Source organism: Ambystoma mexicanum, chromosome 3q (assembly GCF_040938575.1).
Source record: "Ambystoma mexicanum isolate Mex_15411 chromosome 3q, UKY_AmexF1_1, whole genome shotgun sequence".
Lineage (NCBI taxonomy): Eukaryota > Metazoa > Chordata > Amphibia > Caudata > Ambystomatidae > Ambystoma > Ambystoma mexicanum.
Window position 1 is genome coordinate 190,399,250 of NC_090926.1, and position 22,409 is coordinate 190,421,658.

The following is a 22,409-nucleotide window of genomic DNA, read 5'->3' on the forward strand; positions in this document are numbered from 1 at the left end:
TTATTTATTAATTTATTTATTATTATTTTTTTTTCCTCCTTGCTCCGCACTCTCCTTTTTGTACCCCCTTCCATGCACTTCTCCCTCTCCCCCTCTTCCATACACTTGCGCGTTCTCAATGTCACTGGGCCTAGTAAGATCGTTGTTTTTGTTTATCCCCTGTTCCCCTTCCCCTGCCTTGTCACGCTCTGAAACACTTGTGTATGAGCGCGATAGAAATAAAATTTCAATATCAATATGGAACCACGCTTAAAGCGTTTGTGCTCTAGAATAAAGGCACAGCTATCTCGTCAAAAGAAACTACAATATAAGAATACCTTTTTTATCTTCTATGGGCCTCATTACCCGGGCGGTAAGCACCGGTCATTACCGGTATGGCGCAATTACTGTGTCCGTGCTGGCAATAGACTGTTAAAAGCGGCCCATTACGAGTTCACGGACACAAGCTTTGCGCCATGCCGGTAATGACCTCACTGCCATGCCGTAAAAGTCCGAAAAATCCCCCTTTCGGGCATCGTCTGTAGTGGAAATAGCTCCTCCGGCATCCAAGCCATCGGCATTAGCGGTCACCTCTAATAGCGGTAACCGCTATTAGCGGTGACAGTAAATACGCGGAACCGGAAGTAGCGTCATCGCACAGGAAAGAGCACAGCGGCCATCTTTAAAAACACAATCCATTGCCATCCACCACAACCAGGAGCCATCTGACCCCCAGAACTCCAACACACCTCCACCACTACCTGTTGCAATTTAGGATGCCAAAAGCAGTGAAAAAAACGGGAGATTGCCTGCGCAGGAGTGCTTTTCCAGAGAGGAGCTCACCATGTTAGCAGAGACACTGCAGGAACATGCAGATGTGGTGTTCTCAAACGACATGTCCCGTCCAGCACTGCAGCGTAAAAAGCAGATTTGGGCAGAGGTCGCCCAGAGAGTCAGTGCCGTTGGCACCACACCCCGCACACCCAAACAATGCCGTAAGTGCTGGGATGACCTACGTCTATTCTGTGCGAAGTATACCCTCTGCCAACCGCAACCTTGGGATGGCGATAGGCGGAGGTGCGGAGTCGCCAATAAAACTACAACCATGGGAGGAGATATGCGCCACCACCATAGGTATCGAGGCAATAGTGGGAGTCGGGGATGCAGGTAGGTGTCTCAAATTAAATAATGCTAATACCACCACGATGATGTCCACCTGAACTGACAGTGCAATGATGTAGAGCAGGGTCCAGCAGACACATAAGTACAAGACTGCCTACAGGCAGTGGAGAGCATCACCTTGTCCACATGCATAATGCATCCCATTTGTGTTGCAACCCAGACGCCTCCATGCATCACCCACCCAAGAGTGAGGCAACCCGTATGTCACTCCACCCAATGTTAATCATCTACCATTCCATAACAATGGAGCCACCTCAATGCATGCCCGATGCCCGTAGACCCATCACTAACCCTCTCCCTCCTTTGGTCCCCCACAGGCACACATTCTGACAGCGGTGATGAGGACACCAGTGCCACACCACAGAAGAAGGCCAAGGTCGAGGAGGGTGAATACCGCCCCTCAACCTCAAGGGGTTGAGGCCAACCTGCACCACCTCGGAAGGCCAAGAAAACCACAGAGGCCAGAGCACCAATGTGCATCACGGCCCCCACAACAACATCCACACCAGCCACCATCACTCAGGAGGCATTGGCAGAGGGCACACCATCGGCTGGCAGCAGCACAGTTGGTGAGACAGCTGCCACAGAAGCCATATCGGACGACAAGGGTGGCGTACAGCTGCATGGCCCAACACCCACCACAGGCCCCCTCCACTAACCACACCTATCCCCATGCAGCGTGGTGGACGGCAGCATGCACGGGCTGTCACCTGGAGATTCATGGCCGGCAAGTTTCAGCCCCACGCCAACTGTGCCTGATGACCAAATCATGGTGGAAATGCCTCACACTTCCACCCCAGTGACAACCACCCAAGAGGGGATCATGGCTATACAGAGGCGCCAGGAGGAACTCACAGGGCTGTTGACGCAGCATATTACCGAATGTACCCGTGCAAGGGATGACATCAGGGATTGTGCTACATCCATAAAAACAGCCATCGAGTCCACCTCAAAGGACATTTGCGTGGAACTTGCAGCAGTGCGCCACGTCCTCTTGGAAATGGTGGCAGCAATGCGGGACATGCATCCACCGCAGGTCCCAGGACAATCTGAACCATCATCAAATGCAGCTCTACTAGGACCAGCCCTGTGTGTCGGTCTAGCAGGAACCTGGGGCTGGAAGAGGGGGAGGGCAGTAGGCACAGCCATGCATACTGGTGCCATGTGGACTACTGGTGCGCGCTACTGCACACCATGTGTTGGGAAGTCAAGGGGGGAGGGGGAGAGGGAGTGTGGGGGAGTTGAGGGGTGAGAGGGTGTGTGGGGGAGTTGATGGGGGAGGGGTGAGAGGGTGTGTGGGGGAGTTGAGGGGGGAGAGGGTGTGTGGGGTGGAGGGCTTGTTCACTTTGTTATGGTTCTTTAATACACATTTTGGTTACTCATGATTCACATGTGTGGACATTGCTTATTGCGTACATGTGCTTTATTGGTGAACAGTCTACAGTGTCCATGTTCCTGACACACCCATTGCCCCCAGTGCCACATCCATGTCACACTCCACGACCATGTGTGCTAGAAACATTGGTTGATCAGAGTCTGACACATGTCACGTCCCTTCTGTGCATCTCTGCATCCCTGAGGTGCTGCCCCATCCCCACCCTCCTCATCCTCATAGTCAGGTGGTTGCAGTTCTGCATCAGGGGGCAGGGGCACATTCCGTCTGATGCACATATTGTGTAGCATGACACATGCCATGACGATCTTGGCCACCTTCTCATGGCGATACAGACAGGAGTGCCCCACCAGACCTTCTGAGGCAGCGAAACTGTGCCTTCAAGAGGCCAAATGTCTGCTCAATCACCACACGGTTACGTGTATGTGCACGATTGTAGTCCTACTCGTGCCTGTTCTGTGTGTTCCAGACTGGGGTAAGGAGCCACCTCCTCAAGGGATAGCCTGCATCACCTGCATGTGGGCAACAATGTATAAGTGTAAGTCATCACATCATATGTGACCTTGATCAATGACACCATAGCATGCATTGATTTCCTGATTGCAACCACATTCCCATGCATGAATGGAGACATACGATGTGGCTGCTATGTGTGTATTCCTCTTATGGCCTGGTGTGCGTGCCATCGACTAGTGGCCGCAGGGGGGTCAAGTTCCTTGTAAGTGCTCATGCACTGTGTTAGTCCACGCCGGTTGTTTCCATGATCTGGCTAATGTGCAGTAATTTGTATGCTTTCATCCTGGCACCGTTGATGTCAGCCTCATGATGATGTCACTATGGAAAACAAATGGTGTAATGCACTTTTGTTGGACCTCTGTGTCAGTGTAGTGGTGCATTAATGTATTTGGGCCTCATGTGACTCCGATGTACGCAGTAATGGGGGACTGTCCTTTCAGTTGATGGTATTTGGTGCTGTGTATTGGCCATAGTAGTTGCTTGTAGCTGCATTGTGTTGAGGGGGTTACGGTCTGATTAGGTACAGTGCACATGTAGATAGCTATGGAATGGTTGTGACACTGCATCATTTACATGTTAGGGCAGCTTTCATCTTTCATTATGTCGTCAGGTGTCAGGTACAGTCTGGGCTGCTTTGGGGTATGAGCATGGTCAATTCTCTCAGGCACTCGCAGCCAGGTGAAGTATGCATCTCTCCCCCCCCCCCGCACCCCCACCTTATCCCATCCCAGCCAGGTGAAGTATGCATCTCTACACCCCCATCTCAGCCAGGTGAAGTATGCCTCTCTACCCCCCCATCTCAGCCAGGTGAAGTATGCATCTCTACCCCAACACCTACCCACATCACATTTCCATGGGCCTAACATGCGACTCACTGAGAAGCCAGGATCTCTGTCCTGCATGTCGCTCCATGTAGCGTGGTATCGTGGAGTTCCGCAGGACCATTGAATCATGGGTTGATCCGGGGTATCGGGCACATCAATGTGTGATGATCTTGTTTGATTCACATACCATTTGCACGTTGATTGAGTGGTATAGCTTACGGTTGCGGTACGCTACCTCCATGGCACGTGGGACCACCAATTCCACATGGGTGCAGTCGATGGCGCCAATGCAACCAGGGATGCCGGCCAGTGAATGGAAACCAACTTTGGTGTTTGAGATCTGCTGGGCAGACCGTGGTAAGTAAATGTGGTTGCCTGTGTGCTTCAGGAGGGCATCAAGCACTTGGTTCAGCGTACTTGAGAATAATGGTTGTGATATGCCATGCATGTGCCCCACTGTGTGCTGGTAGGTGCCTGTGGCCAGGAAGTGGAGCACAGACACTACCTTCAGTAGGGGTGGGATGGCAGTGCGTGATTCAATCAGGCTGACAATGTTTTCATGTATCATATCCACAATGGTGGTGATGGTGTCCCGGTCCAGACGGTACAGAGTGTGGATCTGCTCAGGGGTTAGGTTGAATGGACTGGCTCGGATGCGAGGGATTGGGGCTGCCTGCGTGGTGGCACTGGCTGCACTGGTGGGGTATGCTGGCCCTGCATTACCCTCCTTCTCCTCCTGCGTCTCCTCTGTGCTGCCAGTTGTTGTTGATGTTGTTGTTGTTGCAGCAGTTCCACAGCAATCATATCCTCCAGCCACAGCATTGCTAGTAGTATTGGAATCATTGTGGAGTGTGACTGGGTGTGGGAAGGGGTGGGGTGTGCTCCTTTTGTGCTGGCCCAGTCTGTATTGCCTCCACCTGTGCTGATTGTGTGCACCTGTGGCAGTTGGGAACACTGCACATGGCCATTTACGGGTGGTCCGCGATGCCGGAATTAGCTCCATGCCGGTAAGATACTTTTCGGGCTTCAGTAGGGCGTTGTTTGCACGCCCACCTGACTTGTGATGTTCCCCTGTTTGCGCCATGCCGGTATTTGCGGCATGGTTGGTTGCGTGCCCGCGCTCCTTGCGCTATTGACGGCACCGTTAATTACGGTGCCGCTAATAGCGGATAATCGTGTCATAATCGGCCAGAGCGGTAAGCGATGCCGGTTATCCTTTACCGGCATCGTTTTTCACTTACCGGCCGGGTCGTAATGAGGCCCTATGTATTATTCTAAGGAAAATAGATCTTTAACATATGATCTGTGTGTGTGCTGGAAAATTATAATGGGTCATCAAGTGTGCCTTGAGTTGAAAACATTTGCAGAATATTGCTATGACCTAAAGCGATAATCTGGTCCAATGTTCTAGTGTTTCTCCTTTACTGTTTAATTGTGGTATATTTCACTGTGTGTTATTCTACATTTTGCAAAACCTCAAGTTGCACTGTACTAATATTTGTAATACAGTAAAAGATCCCTTCCCGTTTCCCATGCACTTACATTTAGCCATCTCTAGCATCTTAGGTAAGTGCCCTCTGAGATCAGTGTCAGGAGTGATGTCATATCCTGACCTTGAACACCAGGACTGATGCCATGTCACAGTCTTACTGCTGGTTCCTGAAGGGGGCTCTCTGATGGACATCAGGCTCCTTGAAAGATGTCAGAATCAGGTTTCTGGAATCATGGACACCACCCCTTGGGTAAGGCCAATGTAGGGAGGCAGCTTTGTAGGGATGCCGCAGTCTGATATCAGCGTCCTGCCATGATGTCACAATGTATCATCAGGTTCAGGGAGTCATACCACAGTCTGATTTAAGGTTCTCAAAGTGATGTCACAGCCTAATAGCCTATTCCTGGAATGGCGTCTCAGTCCAATGGCATCTTCCTGCAGTGATGTCACAGTCTGACGTTATGTTCTTTGAGTGATGTCAGAGCGTGACAGCTTGTTGCTTCAGTGATGTCACGGTTTCCTAGCAGCTTCCTAAGATCCTGTCCGTCTGATGTCAGTTTCTCTTTACAGGACTCTGGGGCCTGGTGAACAACGCGGGCACTGGAATTCCTGGGGCGCCCAATGAGTGGTTGACCAAGGACGACTTTGTGCGGGTGCTGAATGTGAATCTGCTGGGGACCATTGACGTAACACTGAACTTGTTGCCCCTGGTGAGGAAGGCCCGCGGAAGGGTTGTGGTGGTATCCAGCATCGTCGGCAGGATCACCTTCTGTGGAGGTGGATACTGCATATCCAAATTTGGACTGGAAGCCTTTTCTGACAGTCTCAGGTCAGTACTTATAGCCGTGAATTAGGCCTTTCTATATGGGACGGGTTTGGGGGGCATTTATGCATTTGATTATGAACTTCTGTTCTGGAATTGGTGAACCAGAAAAGTCCAGAAGTAGCTTACAATTGTAGTACTTGAGCGAGAGCTCTGCTGCCAATCGAGGAACAACCAGATTAATTAAAATAACCTCACACAGCTCCCTCTCCTCTAGAAGACAGTCCTCAACTGTTTACTATTAAATGCACCCCTACAAGTATTCTACATCTACTACATAGTACCCTCCCGAACTACCCCCAACATCCAGGGGAGCACTGGAAACTTTCAGCCCGGGGAACATGTACAATTTAGTGGCTAATGATGCAGGTGCCGCAGCATCGACCCTCCACTGAAAAGGTGATGTGCTCCGGATCACACAATTTTGATCATGTGGGATTGTAACCCAACATTTTAAGTTCCAAATTATACACCTTCTCTTACAACAGTTTGACACAAAAAAATAAACTCAATGCCTACATCCTCTCCACCCACATATTCTCAAATAAAAAACCTTGTCCACTGAATAGAAAATATGAACATTTTTCTTTACGTTACTTCTGTGGACAGGATGCAACATCCTCATACGTGTGTTTTTTTGGGATATAACAAAGCATCCTTAAAAAACAAATAAAATATGAAACAGTTTCATATACTCAGTCATTTCTGCTGCCTGTTGGAGACCCAGTCCCAGGGAAGCATCCGCACATACTATACGTTGTCATGATGGGAATTTGGGTGTAATGGGGAAGCTGGAATTTGGGATCAGGTTTCCTTGTCCCACAGTTTGCAATCTGGAGACATGACATGCTGCTTCTCATTCCACCCCATCTTTAGTTTTACACCAATGTATAGATGCAGGAAGCCAGAGAATGAATTGGGGAGCCAAACCGAGCCCGGGGTTTAGCTTCTGTCTAAGAGGCAAACAAGAGACTAGCTGGTAAAAGACCATACCTGTCCATCTGCTTCCCACCCGGCAACACAAAACCCATATCTGGCACCCTGCCTCCCCAACCGACACACAATACAAGACCTATCTGGTGTCTGCCTCCCCACCAGTGCAACCGAGTAATATTATAATTATTTATGGAGCACCATTAGATTATAGACTATTCAAACATATGAGTGAGACACTCTACAGTGCACACAGAACAAAAACTCTGCCGGGCGTGCCCAATCTTGGTAGTTCATGTAATGTTAATGTAAAGTGGTCTAATATAGTGCTCTTCTGCCAATGTTGGCCTTGCTCCACGTGGCTCTGTAAGAAAGGAGGGCAGATTGTGTTAGTGGGCTAGCAGGAAGGCAGATACAGAAATATTTGTTGTTGATGGATGCAGGTCAGAAGTAACGTTAACAGTATGTTGAAGTTGTTTGTGGTTGGTACCAACTGGGCAGGCTTGCCATGTGGGCATTCCCTGTATTGTGGAGTGCACATTTTGATAGCATGGTTGTTGATAGGAGATGTGTTCTCTGAAAGACACAGGGGACCCCACACTCTGGGTAGGAGTATTAATATATCAATCACAGAAAGACATCCAGAGGATACAATTCAAAGATTTGGTATCAAGGATTTTTATTAGACCTTATACAATTTAAATATATGAAAGAAATCATGATTTAATCTGCACTTCTAGCAGCAATTTACATAGCAGGAAAAAACTTGTTAAGAACACATCTAAGTGATAAAATTCATACTATTCAATCGTCAAAGCATTCATCCACATGCATCCGTCAAACAATCCACTCATACCAAGCAACAATGTGTATACAATATAAAATCTATTAAAGAATTTCATGACATATAGTTCATCAGAAAAGTTTATAGAAAGAATGATCAATCAATATGTGGGGCCACAATAGATAGTGCCAGTGGCCAAACAGTTGAGATGGGTCTCAGAAGTCTCCGACCACGACCTCATCCCAAATTTCACTCAACCGGTTTTGACGTGTGTACTTTATTATAGTAACGTCTTCATCGGGAGTAAAGAGTTTACATTTTTAGCTTTGACGGAGGAAGGCTGTTCATGACTTCCTTTGGTTATTAACTGGGTCCACTTGTGCATATTAATTGACAATGTCCCAGGGATGAATCATGCAGGCAGGGATGCTGAGCGCACAAAAAATGATCTCACCAGGTGTGTCCCCTTGGTAACACAAAGCAGTAGGTGGATATACTGTTGGCCATGGTGTCCGAAGTAGGCTATACAGATGTTTGACGTGCCTACGAGATACAGACGGTCTTATTCCACTCGTGAGCGCCAACTGCACGTCTGGAAGCGAGCTCCGAAAAACGCCCTGAATCTGTTAAGTATACTAGACCAAGGAGGGCATCTGTAAGAGTGTGGGAGGTTTAAGGATGCAAGGTTTTAGTAGTGAGGGGTTAGTTGAGGGATGAAGGGGGTGGAGAGTGGGGCTGGAGGTGTTGATACTTCTTAGCTCTTGGTGCTAGATTTCACTGAGATTAAAGGTGCAGACTAGTACCTCGCAGGAGAGGTTCCATTAGACTGCTTTGTTTGCCGCAGATGGCAGTCAGTGCCAAGAGTTTCCAAAAAAAATGCTTTTCGTAATTTAGAACAAATGTTTCTGGTGCACACTGTTTAGTCGTTTGCTATTATTTGTTATGTCTTTTAAAGTGGTTGGTTAAAAAACCATGTCTTCAGCTGGTTCCCGAAAGTCAGGTGTTTCTCCTCCAGGCAGAGAGGTTTGGATAGGGTGTTTCCCAGTTTTGTGTCTAGAACTGAGAAATAGGATCCTCCTTGCCGTTTCTTGTTGAAGTTAGTGAATAGCGCCAGTGTAGCATTGCTGGACCTAAGTGTTCTGGAAGGAGCTTAGTATATGAAGACATATACATCTAAACAGTGTATGGGTTCAGCGGTAAGAAATCGACACAATGGTGGCATGTTTATTGCGATAATCCTTTATTAAAGAAATGAGGTTTGGGGAAAACCTAACTATCCCTAATAATAAGAAGGGGTTCCATGCCTCAAAGAATAATCTAAGGAGTCTGTTAGAAACTCCAAAGAAAAAAAAATCCACCATTGTGTCAAAACCTATTTCCAACGCTTACACTAGGAACTCAAACTAAGGGGAATGGTGATCGTCTTTGGTTCAGAAAAATGCCTTTATTCTTCTAGATGTGAGATTAAAAGTTATTTTCCAACTTCTGCAACAAAGTTCAAAATGACGCAAAAACAAACTTCCAAAGGATGTGCAACCTTGAGACAAATAAAGTTGCTGGGTCCTCACAATGGCAAGAGAATCTCTCCCTTCTGTTGGCTTTTCAAAATGTTCCCAATCACCCGGGGGTATGACTCCCTTCCCCTGGTTTTTCTTGAGCGTCTTCAAAGTACCAAGAGAATGGGCCTCATTACGAGTTTGGTGGTAACTGGCCAGTACTACCGGTGGGTTGCCGCCATACTCCTAACACTGTTCCGCCGCCTGATATCCCAGTGCCACCGGTACATTACAAGTCCCGGCAGCCCGGATATCAGGCTGCAGAAAGTGTAAGTCTCCATGGGGATGGGTACACTGAAGCACCGGCACCATTGCTAGCAGTGCTGGTGCTTCCGTGACAATGCTGCCTACCGGGGCCGTTACGTCTGGCAGGTTAGACTTGCCGGGCTCAATGGCCCAAGAATGCAGAGTTGGAGTGTGGCGGTCCGGAAAGTGTGCCGGTGCGACCGGCACCTTTATTTGTGGAATGCCACACTCTTAATGAGGGCAAATGTCTCCTTTCTCTTGGCTTGGTATAGTGTTCACAAACACCAGTGGGAATGACACACTTGCCCTGGTTTCTTTTCAGCTTTTCTCACAGCCAACCTGATTCACTAACCTGCCAGGTACTGTGACTATGAAGATTTCCAATGATCTAATCCTCATATAGGTGCAAGTCACAGACTCGCCTTTTTGACTTATATTTTGCTTGCTGATATACTTGGCATACTGCCCTGCCAAATATCATAGGGCGGTTTTGGATGTGTCAAAGTTCTCTCGCCTCTGTTAGGGTCCCAGACCCTGTCTTCTGGGTTTGGCTCACCCTTATTGGGATCTCCACCTCTGCGCCTCCCCGACAACCAGCGAACCTTTTTTCCTGGTCCGCAGTGGTTTTCATACCTTCCCGGGCACTTGTGCACTGCTGTGGGGTTTCCCCGGCCTTCGTGGTCATTCTGCGGTCTGCAGTGGCTCCGTAGTCTACATCTTCTTTTGAGAAATGCAACATTTCCCTCTTGCGTTCTCCAGTCCACTGCAATATCAGGAGCTTCTTTATCCAAATTTCTTCAGCTGTCCTTCCGCTCCGAAACCCACTCCGCTTCTGCTTGCTCCCACCTAGTGTCAACGTCTGCCTTCTTCCTTCTTTCGGGTCTCCGCTTACTCTCGGGATTCCTCCAGGGAGGGCTCAACAGCATTCCCAGTCCTTCTTCTATGTTTATACTCTGTTGTACTTCAGACTGTCCACATTGACTAGACCACGCTGTTTGAACTTGCGCTGTATTCTGCATTACTCAGGGCCTCTTCTTTGTCTCAGTTCTCAAGTTACAATGCTCAAATGTATGGTAGGGAGTTGGTATATTCTACCTTACAAAAATGATTCATCACAACACCCATGTTGGAAATATAGTTCATGCTTCTTGCTGTAAAACACACAACAACATTGCTGGAACTGAGCTGCACATCACCTATTACCTACCGAGTTTGTTTTCTCTGTTATATTTGCTGTGCAAAGTGGTTGGCAGATCTCTCTCTCTCTCTCTCTCTCTCTCTCTCTCTCTCTCTCTCTCTTTCTTTCTCTCTCTCTTTCTCTCTCTCTCTCTCTCTCTCTCACACACACACACATCAGCCCCCCCTCCCCCTGTACTGCTCATTATTCATCTCAGCTGGAACGGGTGTTGTTCCTTTTCAGTGTCACAATATGTAGCAGGCCATAGGTTCCCTGGGGTCGTCATGCTGGCCGTTTCCTGTGTCAGACACTTAAGAATACAGACACCAGAACCTAAATTGGGACTTTCCATGGGTGTTATTACACAACTGGATGTCACAAAGTGGGCCTAGTAACCGGGCCCCTATCCTTATAGATTTGAAGGATGGGAAATCCTGCCACAAACAAGGCCTTGGAATAACCTGTTTATAGAATGATCTTAGAACACATCTCCAAAATGATTGAGATACCTCACATTTGTTGGTGGACACTTTCCAAATGGAATATTTTAGGGACATGTAAATTCACTTTTAGGCCATAAAGAAATGGATTACAATGGATGCTTTTATTGCTAGACAACGTTTACAATCTAGAGCAACTTGCTCAAAAAGGAGAGGCTGTTGGTTGAAATGCAAACCATTTGGCATGTTAGCAACATGAATTAATGAAAATTAGTACCCGGTGAGAGGCAAGCAGAATGCAACACGCATTCTGATTTGCTCTCGCCGGGTCCTTACCCGGCCGAGAATCCTTCAATTCTCGGCCGGGATTCCAGTCGCCTTGTCCTCGGTGGGGGCGTAGCAGCCCCTCAGCCAATGAGGAGGATCGAAGCGGGCCATCCCTGCTCCAAGCCTCCCCACGGCTGAGAGGCTGCCTTCACCCCGGGCCGGGGACTCAGGTAAGCTTTTTTTTTTCTTTCCCTTCTCTCCCTCCCCAACCCACTTACCTTCTATCCCTTGGTCCCCGGTTGGGGACGATGGCAGCCTCCTACCGTGTGGAGACTTGGAGCGGGGCTTCGCTCGGGCCTATAACTATGGGCCCCGGGGCATTACCTGAGTCGGTAATGCCCCCGCCGCTCAGGGTATATTGCTTTATTGGTACCCAGCGAGGGACAATGAGATTGTATCATGCAATCTCATCGGCCCTCGCCAGGTAGTTACCAGCCCGACAAAGCCTTAGCTGCACTTCTTCCGCATCCCTCAATGTTTGCATCTGGCCACCATGGAAAGGGAGAAGAAGTCCCTTCTCCCTGTTCCCTGTCAGCCATTTTCTGTGGGTTCAAGCAAAAAAGCGCTTAGCTCGGGCCTGTAACTATTGGCCCCAGGGCATTGCCTGAAGTAGTAATGCCCCCCCAGCTCAAGGCTTATTGCTTAAGTAATGTAATGTAAATGGTCTTGCATAGCGCCTGTCTGCCACTATTGATGGCCTCGCTGCGATTGGCTCTGTAAGAGAAAAAAGGGGGGCTGGGTTAATTAGCGTGAAAGTGGAAAAGGCAGAGGAGAAACCTGTGGCGTTGATGGGTGAGGATGGTAATGCCCATATCCTGAGCGCCAATCTGCTTTTTATGGATTTGGCGGAAGGCATTTGGGAGTATGTTTTCCATAAGGAAGAGCACAAGATCCAATATACTTCAGTGCTTTGGTTCTGGGTAGCCACTTATGTGGGTGGGTGCGGCAGGGCTGATGAGGATAGCTTAGTTGTGGCTCGGTTAGTGTTGATGTGTTAACGGCTAGGCCTTTGGTCGCCTTCTGTGTGGGGTTTGTCTGTGTAGTGTAAGGTTGTAGGTGCTCTTAGAGGGTAGTCGGTTAGTCGAGGGATGACGGTGGTAAGCCTTACAATGCAAAACAACCTGCAACCCTGCACTCCTACCCTAGGCTATTTGCAGACAGGTCCAATTTCCCTAGCTTCCAGTGCCGCCACTTTCTATCTCTTTGTATTTCTCTCTCTCTCTCTCTTTCTTTTTTTTCACTCTTTCTTTCTGTTTCAGATAGATGCTTTGATACCCCATCGGAACAAAACAGCATCTGCGACTTGGCAGATGAGGGAAGGGGTAGTGTAAAAACTCAGACATTACCATAACTTGCTAAGGCTTATGGGAGGCAAGACTTTAAGGTTCAGTCCAAGGGCAGCTTAAAATCTGAGGGCAGCAGTCACTCATTTCACCTTCCTTAGTATGTTGCCTAGCAGGCTGAGAGATGCCTCAAACCTTACTCTAAAATGGTCCCATGCTAGGCACAGTGGCTTGCTCGGACCTTTGGCCATCGAGTGCAGAGCCCATCGACGCAGAACAAGGAGTTTGTCAGGGAGGGGATTAGTTAGGGCATTGGCCAGACTGCTCATTTCTCCCAGATCTCTACCCTGCTGTCTCTCACAAGCCCCAAACTCTTCTCACACAGTCCAAAATGGACCCCTGCCCCACTAACAACAGCCACAACGCACCAGGGTTTGGCATGCCACCAGGCCTTTGGCATCAGAGTGGTGCTGCAAACCTGCAGGGGATTCTTCATGATGAAACCAGAAACAGAAAAGATGGACGGTGGAGTGCGGATTGCTCAAAAAGAAATGCAGCACCTTGCCCTAAAAAAAGGGTGCATGGCGGTAAGACGGCTGCAGGATGGTGAAGAGCAGTGTGTTGGCAGTGATAGGCATGGGTTTTGCGGGTGGGCGATATGGTGGGCTTTCCAATAAGGCTGCAATCTCGATTTTGCATACTATCCGGCCCCTTGCTAGCTAGCGGTCTAACAAATTTCACACACAGCTAAATGATGGGACCAGTGCAAAACAGCCATTCCTCATTCCACCAGATTTTAAGTGCTGACCTTCCAAGAGTAGGGAGGAGCTGTCATGGATTAGCATATGCACAAGGTCTGAGCTGTTCCCCACAGAGGGTCTCCTGGTATAATGGCGTCCAAGAAAATGGGTGTCATCATTCAGGAAATTCACATCACTTTGAGCAGACTACTGGATACCCACATGCTGACATTACCATTTGTGACCAAATTCACTACCCCCCACACTCCATTGGACAGTCTTATAACGGTTAATGGGCAAGGAGGCGAGTGAGTGGCAAGGTAAAGTGGATGATGGCTATGAGGTGTGAAGGGGTGAGTGTGGGTATGAGAAGTGCGTTCAGATAAGGGTAATGGGATGGGGAAAAAGGTAACCAGAATCCAAATGTGAGTGGTAAGAGTAGGTGGCATAGATGCATTGAGGATGAGGTGGAAGGAAGTACTACTGAAGGTGATGGGTAAAGACGATAATTCAAATGAGATAGAGGCTCAAAAATAGAAAGATAGCTCAGCAGGTTAAGTAGCTGTTGCTCTCATCTCTGACTAACCTGCGTGCAACTGTGCCTGTTTTAGGACCAGCTCTGCCTGTTTGTGATTTTTCTGAAGAAGTGAGGCACACTTGTTTTAGCAAACCTCTTTCTTCTAAGATTTCCTATTCATTTCAGATTGTTCCAGAAAACTGGCTGGCAATACACTAACTCACATCATAGAGCAATGTACAAGTCAGAGATGTATTAAACAATGCTCTGGTTTAGCCCTTGAAAGGCAAGGTTATAGAAAACTTTTCATGTTGATTCTAAAACTGAAGATGGGACAGGGGAAGGTGGAGTCTACTCTGCTGTCTAAGCTGTAAACTGCGGATCCAGGAAAATAAAGCTCACATCCTGGCTTTTCCCCCATTTGACATATTATGCAATCCAGAGTAAATCTCTTTAACTCACAGAGCCTTCTTTTCCTTAAATAACTGCAGACTATTCCTGCTACCTAAATGCCAAGTATATAACGTGTTTACTTTCAGTTGTTTACTTTCAGTTCTGCCTATGTACCAAAAACTTACAGGCGTTACATACCATTTTCCTACAAACCTTAATTCATTGTACTATCCACTTAATAACAAAGTAGCTTGTGGTATTTCAATTCCACCCCATGACGGGTTGGACCCACTGTATCTGCCTGAACAAACAACACCAAGTTAATCCTATCACACTGCAACTAGGCCCCTCACACATAGAGTATCAGACACAAACAGTTCCTCATACATTCTGGAATCATTATCACCATGCCCTCATACACTGCTACACTGAAGAAACACGTCCCATAACCTGAACCTTGGAAAATCATTCCATCTGAATAGTCTACATGCCAATTGGCGTATAACATGATCGGAACACTTCCATAATTTCCCAACTAAACATTTTCACAGAGGGATAAGGCAATCCTTAAACAAACCAACCATAAACACAGATGCAAAGCAAATCAAAAAGGTAAATATCATCCCTCCCATCTCTCCCTACCTTAATTCCACCCCTCTTTTCACTCCTCAACAACTACAGCGTGGAAAGATCTCTAGAAACCACAAAGATAGCAGAATCAGAAAGGAAGAAAGAACAAGGAGAGATTTTGAAGCAGCCCAAACTATCGCTTCTGATCAGACATGTCGAGAATCTTCAGGCTTCCCAGTACCTCACCTCAAGAGTCCATTGATGGTTTTTATATCCAGATACCTCCTGAAGCATCCAGCTAAACCAAACTACTATGGCCTAACATTGATCCGAGAAACAGAACTCACCAACCACCTAACATCATTGTCTGCAGTTACTCTGCCAGCTGTTAAACCAACCATAGGATGGGACCCGCAAGAAACAATACCTTTTACTCCATTCATCACTAGATACCCTGCACCATCCACCAGAACCACACATCAGGAAGTAAAAGATGTGCAAGACCCAAAGAAGAACCCGCTAAGCCTCTTTGAATTTTAAGCCTTAACGTGGAGCCCTGGGAAAGTAATGAAAGCAACCTTGAAAAACCCAACAGCACTGGCCCAACCAGCAGAGTCCACACAGAAATGAAAGGAGCAAAAATCCTCCTGATAAATGCATGCTCTGTCTCCGAGAACTCCTCTGACATTTTTTACCTTCTTTCCAAAGATCAGATAGACCTAATCTTCATCACAGAAACTTGGCTCTCAGATGATCAGTCCCCGGATTTCCACGAGAGTATTCCATCAGGGTTCGAGATCATCTCTGCTAATCGTAACAATAGGCGAGGAGGTGGCAAAGCACTGGTGCACAGAGACTCCTTCATAGTTTCAACTCCCCCCATTGACACCATCCCAGACTGTGAATTGCTCACTCTGACCTGTTCCATCACTCCCACAGCTAACCTTCCTCTTAATCTACAGACCTCCCTCCTACAGCTCTCACTTTGCCGACAAACTTGCTGGCGCTGCTGCCATCCTGTCCATTGATCGTCAACTACTAACTGAGATTTCAACATCTGGCTGGAGAAAGAGGTCAAAGCTATTACAAAGTCACTTGGAGTGAGCCTTGCTTCATTGCACCTCAAACAGATGGTCAAGGGTCCCATCCATATAGCTGAACACACTCTGGATGGAATATTTTTTTAATGAAAACATAATGACTGTGTGCTCCCCAGTAGACCTCCCTTGGGGCGGATCACTTATCTATCCCGTTCAAAATATTCACTGAGACACCACGCCTCGCAGGACCTCCAAAAGACCCATCGACTGTGACCAAACTATGGAAAGAAATTCACATCAACTCTCTACTAGATAGACTAGACGCAACCAAATCTACCATTCCTGCAGATGGACCCACAACCACAGTGGATGCAAAACTCCACCACATTCACAACTGGATTATGTGCACGTTGGACTGCCTTACCCCTAAAATAAACCTTCTGCAAACTCTCAAGAAAAGAAACTATTCAAATGGTTCACTCCCACACTAAATCACTTAAAGGAGAAGTTCTCTCAAAATGTCTAATGTTTTAAAAATATTGCCTATAATAAAAAAAATACATACTGGCATATAGATAAGCAGCAAATTGGCTGTACAGTCCTGCTTTTAAGCACAGATCATGCGGTTTTAGGGGCTACCCCTACACCATTGGCCATCATTTCTCTAATAATATCCAAACTAGACTATTCAAACAGCCTCTAACTTGGATACCCAGATAACCTAAGGAAGAAACTTCAAAGAGTCAAAAATGCAGCGCCGAGAATACTTCTAAGAATGAAACGATTTGAACATATCATGGCAGCATTACATACTCTCCACTGGATACCCATCAAACATAGGGTACATTTTAAAACCTTGTGCCTTGACCATCATTCATACCGCGGAGTGGGACCCCCCCCTTTAGTAGTAAGTTTCAACACTACGCTCCTTCCAGAACAAATTTAGCATAACACAATTTCAATCCAAAATATATGGAACAGTGTCCCTTTTTAATTAAATAAGATGTTATATGTCATTTAGTAGAATCTCTGAGTAGGGTGTAACTGCTATGTCTTACACAAACCTGTCACTCTTTTGAGTTGCCAAGTCGGGTGTTTTTTGCAGGTGAGAGCTCCATTGACACCTATGGATGAGCAAGGGGATTGGCGGGTGAGTGAACTGAGTCTATGGTGGGGGTCACCCACCAAAGGCGGGTGAGTTGACAGGTATGCTTACAAGCAGCATAGTCCATGTATGTTTGTCAATATGCTCTCCTTTGATGCCTGGAGGTACTGTATAGGCATTGGGCAACATTGTCGCAGCTGATCGGAGTGCATCACCTACTGAAGTGAGTCCTCTCAGTATACACAGGCCTGGCTGCCCTCCCAACATGCCCTTACCATCCAGGCTGGCTTAAACTGAGGGTTTTATTTCACACACTGAAAGACCAGCCCTGGGAGCAACAGCCCCATTAGTCTGGTGGGAAAATCCCCCCAGGGCCAGCCTGCCCCGCCAACATACCATTGCACACCAGACATAAGAAACGTATGCAAAACCACCCAAAAAAGACTTGAGCAATTACCATACACCGTGTATGAATACAAGTGTATATTTTCATAACTAAATATCCATTCATAATTTATGTATTTATTTATTTTTTATAAGGCATCAACTGCAGTGGTGATATTTCACTGACACATTGGGGTAGCAGAAAAGCCATCAAACAACCTTAGGACATCACTGGAATTGATATTGATATTGATATTTTATTTCTATCGCGCTCGTACACAAGTGATTCAGAGTGCGACAAGGCAAGGGAGGGGAACAGGGGAGAACAAAACAGCGATCTTACTAGGCCCAGTGACATTGAGAACGCGCAAGTGCATGGGAGAGGGGGAGGGTGAAAGTGCATGGAAGGGGGGAGAAGTTGAAAGTGCGAAGCAGAGGAGAAACAGATAAATAACAATAAATAAATAATAAAGGCAACAAACAGTGGTAGTTCAGCCAGCAATTTGCAAGTGCTAGGTTTAAGGCAGCAGACAGGGTAGGTCTGATAAGTGCAGGAAGAAAAAGGGGGGGCGCTGTATGGGACAGATACAGACTCCAGTGCAAGGGGTGGCCCGGAGACAGTGCTGGAGGGTTGCGGGGTGAGCAGTACCTGGGCACGGAGGACAGAGGGTGGCCAGGTGCACAGTGCCAAGAGATAACAGATCAGCAGGGGAGAGAGGGAGTGAAGGCAGAAGAAAAGAGGAAGGTCTTGAGGTGCTTCCGGAAGCGGAGATGGTTCTCCTCAAGTTTTAGAGTGGCAGGGAGGCTGTTCCAGAGGGAGGCCCCAGCCGAAGACAGAGATCTACCCCCAGCTCGTTTCTTTGAAAAACGACTGGGAGTTAGAGGTAGAGGAGTGAAGAGCTTGAAAGGGGAGGTATTTGCAGAGGGATAGCTGAAGGTATTTTGGACCCAGGCCCCAGAACGCCCTGTGGACAATGCAGAGGGTTTTGAATTTAATCCTTGCATCCACTGGGAGCCAATAGAGAGATTTCAGAGCTGGAGACATACCATCCCAGGGCTTGAGGCCAAGGACAAATCTCGCAGTCCTGTTCTTGATTAGTTGCAGAGGGCGGAGAGTAGTGGATGGTAGATTTAGAAAGAGGCTGTTACAATAGTCCAACAAAGAGACAACCAGAGCTTGGGATACCATGAGCTTCTGGGGGAAGGAGAGGAAAGGCAGCGTACCTCTGAGGAGGTGCAATAGAAAATTTGACTTTTTAGAGACGTCAGAGATGTGGGCGGAGAAGGAAAGGGTGGAGTCAAAGGTGACCCCGAGGTTCTTAGCCTCGCAGGTGGGGGTAGGAGGAGGGCCAAAGGAGGCCGGCCAGAGAGTGAGGGGAAAGGATGGTGAAGGTGTGCCGATGAGGAGGATCTCCGTCTTGCTGGCATTCAGACAAAGATCATTGGCGGCACACCAATCCTGAATGACAGTTAGTCAATCAGAGATGCGAGAGGGAGAGAAGGTGGTAGAGGGCAGCCTGAAAATGAGTTGTGTCATCAGCGTAGCACTGGAAATTTGAGCAGAAAGTGGCAATGCAGTGGGCGAGAGTTGCCAGGTATTGGTTGAAAAGCCTGGGCGAGAGGTTAGACCCCTGTGGAACACCACAGGTAGAGAGGAAGATAGATGAAAGGAAGGACCCAAGTTGGACCTGGGAGGGTTGATCTGAGAGGAAAGAGGTCAGTCAAGCCAGAGCCTGATCAGTGATACCCAGGTTTTCACGGAGACGGTTGAGCAGGATGGTATGGTTGACCGTGTCGAAGGCAGAAGAAAGATCGAGGAGGATGGGGACAGAGGGAATGTTAGAGTCAAGGTTGGAGAGCAGATCTTCATGGATATTCAGGAGAGCAGTTTCCGTGCTTCTGGCAGCTCTGAAGCCAGACTGGTGGTCATGGAGACAGCCAAGAGAATTGGAATGAAGGTTAAGCTGAGAGATGGCCAACTTTTCCAGGAGTTTGCCCAGAAAGGGAGTAATGGAAATTGGGCGATATTTAGCTGGACAAGAAGGATCAGCTGTGGGTTTCTTGAGAAGAGGATGCACAAGGGAGTGCTTCAGAGGGGAGGGGAAGGATCCTGAGGCAAAGGAGTGGCTGCAAAAATCAGCAAGGGCCGGAGCGAGGATGTCAATGTGGTCCTTGACGGTAAGGAAGGTTAAGCTGAGAGATGTCTCACATGGTCCCTGGCCCAAATCATGGACCATTGTTATTTTAAACAATCTTTAAATAAAGAAACAAGTCTAAAGCTTCTTAATAAACTATAGAATAAGAGCATGAAACAGATTGCAACTAGCATGAACTGGAAGAATTCCTACACTTCATAGATCAGCAGTCAGAATGGTTAAATCACATGCAGTGCAAAGCATTGCAGATAAGTAGCAAGCAGCAACATATAGTTAGCTACCCTCAAATGACGGCTATAGTCAAATGTGAACACAGCCGCCTCATATTGCCTTTGAAGCAAAGGATGGGGGCTTTTGCTGGTCTTGGAAACATGTCAATTAGATAAGTGCGAGGGAAGGGAACATGAAGCCTTACATAGGACAATGCACATGAAAATAAGTGTATACAATAAGTGACCACTGAAAAGGTAAGTGCCTACAGCAGTGGAAAGGAGTCATAATCAGTCAGAGTGTGTGGGAGCGCTGTGCTACCAGAAAGTCTGGACCTCGGAATCAAGTCAAAATGTCCTGAAAAAGGTGTGCTTTGTGCTTCTTATGGAAGTGCTGTGCTCCTCAATCTCAGTACTTTGCTGCCCATGTCTATGCTCCGTCACTCTGCTTCTTTGCACAGCTCCCTCAGTCCCCAGTTCCTCAATCCAGCTTTGTCATTTTTTCATTTTCTCTCCCCCCACCCATTCACATCACCAAACTGGCCTCTTTCTCTTTGTTGCACTGCCACCATTACTTTTTTTTGGTACGACGCTCATCCATCAGTCTTTTTGCAGAGTTTTTTCCTGCTGAAAAAACTCATTGAAAAATGTGGGAGAGGGTGGGTAAAGGGATATAAGTGTTAGGCGGTGCAGGGAATAGGTAATACATTACTGGGCAGGTGGGTTGGCGGGGACCCCCCCCCCCCAAATATATATAAAAAAATTATTGTTATGAGTTTTTTCGGCCAAAAATCTACGGCAAAAAACTCAGCAAAAGAAAACCTGGCCACGGAATGACATGCAACCCTTTTTTGTACTGCAACTTTTGACCACACTCCCAATGGGGCAGCAGCAATACTTCCCAGTTTAAATACATTTTGATGCATTTTCAATGAGGTGGGGCCCATGTTCCATCCCAGCAACACCAGGGACAAAATCAAAGAGATCAACCACTGATCTATTAGGCCATTTCCTGTTGATGACATCACTTACTGTCTGTGACATCACTTCCTGAGGCCATCTTATTTCGGACCAAACTTCAGCTAAAGGCCACAAGAGACTCCTCTGGGAGCACAAATCAAGAAAAATGTGTCTCATCACAGCAACACCATGGACAATATGAGAGAGACCAACCACTGGTTGAATAGTGGATCAGGTGATCAGAGCGTTTGATGTGATCTTCATAGGGGCATCCAGATCGGATTGTCCTAGTCAAGGGCTGAACAGTCAAGGGTGAAGACCAGCTGTTGACCAGTCTGTTTGCCTATGAGCCTTTGCTTTTCCCTTCCTAACTACTGCACCTGCGAGTATGCTTAGCTTGCTAATTACTGTGCTGTCTCTCCACACTGGGTTACTCACCTATAATGCATTCTGTCCTGCTGCTAATCCTACTCACCTTCCCTATGCATTCTCCAATCATGATACAACTTCCTCCTTTCCTATCCCTATCATAGAACTCACATCGTAACATTCCCACTACTCCATCTCTCTTGCACCTTCAGTCTTTTCTTAGTGACCATGCTCTCCACTCTATCCATAACCTACCAAACCACACCGGGGGTAACTCTTTGGATCTCTTATTCACCTCCTCCTCTCTCCCAGCCACTAATACTGCTGTCACACTATCCCTATCTGATCACTCTATTGTTTCCACCACCCTCTCTTTTCCACCCTTTGGCCTCTCCTCGCCACTTGCCTCACATATTATTTAAAGGAAATGTAAACCTTCTGCCATTTCTCCCTTTCTCTCTGACCTAGTTTGTTCTCTCCTTCTTCACACCTGATGCCTTTTCCACTATCACTGCCTTCTCAAGCTTCCAATCCTTAATATATGACTCAATCTCCGCTCACTTCCCACTGCTAACCTTCACCCCTCTGCATCCTCAAACATGGGTTTCCCCTCACTCTCTGGCCAGCTTCCTTTGGCCCTTCTCCTACCCCCACCTGCGAGGCTAAGAACCTCAGGGTCATCTTTGACTCCACCCTTTCCTTCTCCGCCCACATCTCTGAGATCTCTAAAAATTCAAACTTCCTACTGCACCTCCTCAGAGGTACTCTGCCTTTCCTCTCCTTCCCCCAGAAGCTCATGTTATCCCAAGCTCTGGTTCTCTTTAGGTTGGACTATTGTAACAGTCTCTTTCTAAATCTACCTGCCTCTACTCTCCGCACTCTGCAACTAATCCAGAACACGACTGTGAGACTTGTCCTTGGCATCAAGCCCTGGGATCGTTTCTCTCCAGCTCTGATATCTTTCAATTGGCTCCCAGTGGATGCAAGGATTAAATTCAAAACCCTCTGCAT

At 47.3% G+C, this 22,409-nt stretch overlaps 1 protein-coding gene across 1 annotated transcript in view; it reads left to right on the forward strand.

Annotated features, from left to right (window-relative positions):
• LOC138581825 (retinol dehydrogenase 16-like) overlaps positions 1-22,409 on the forward strand; it is a 187,691-nt gene that overhangs the window by 111,259 nt on the left and 54,023 nt on the right. The window contains exon 3 of the mRNA XM_069652825.1: positions 5,957-6,215. Within this exon, the coding sequence (XP_069508926.1) occupies positions 5,957-6,215 (259 nt within the window). The remainder of the gene's footprint in view (positions 1-5,956; positions 6,216-22,409) is intronic.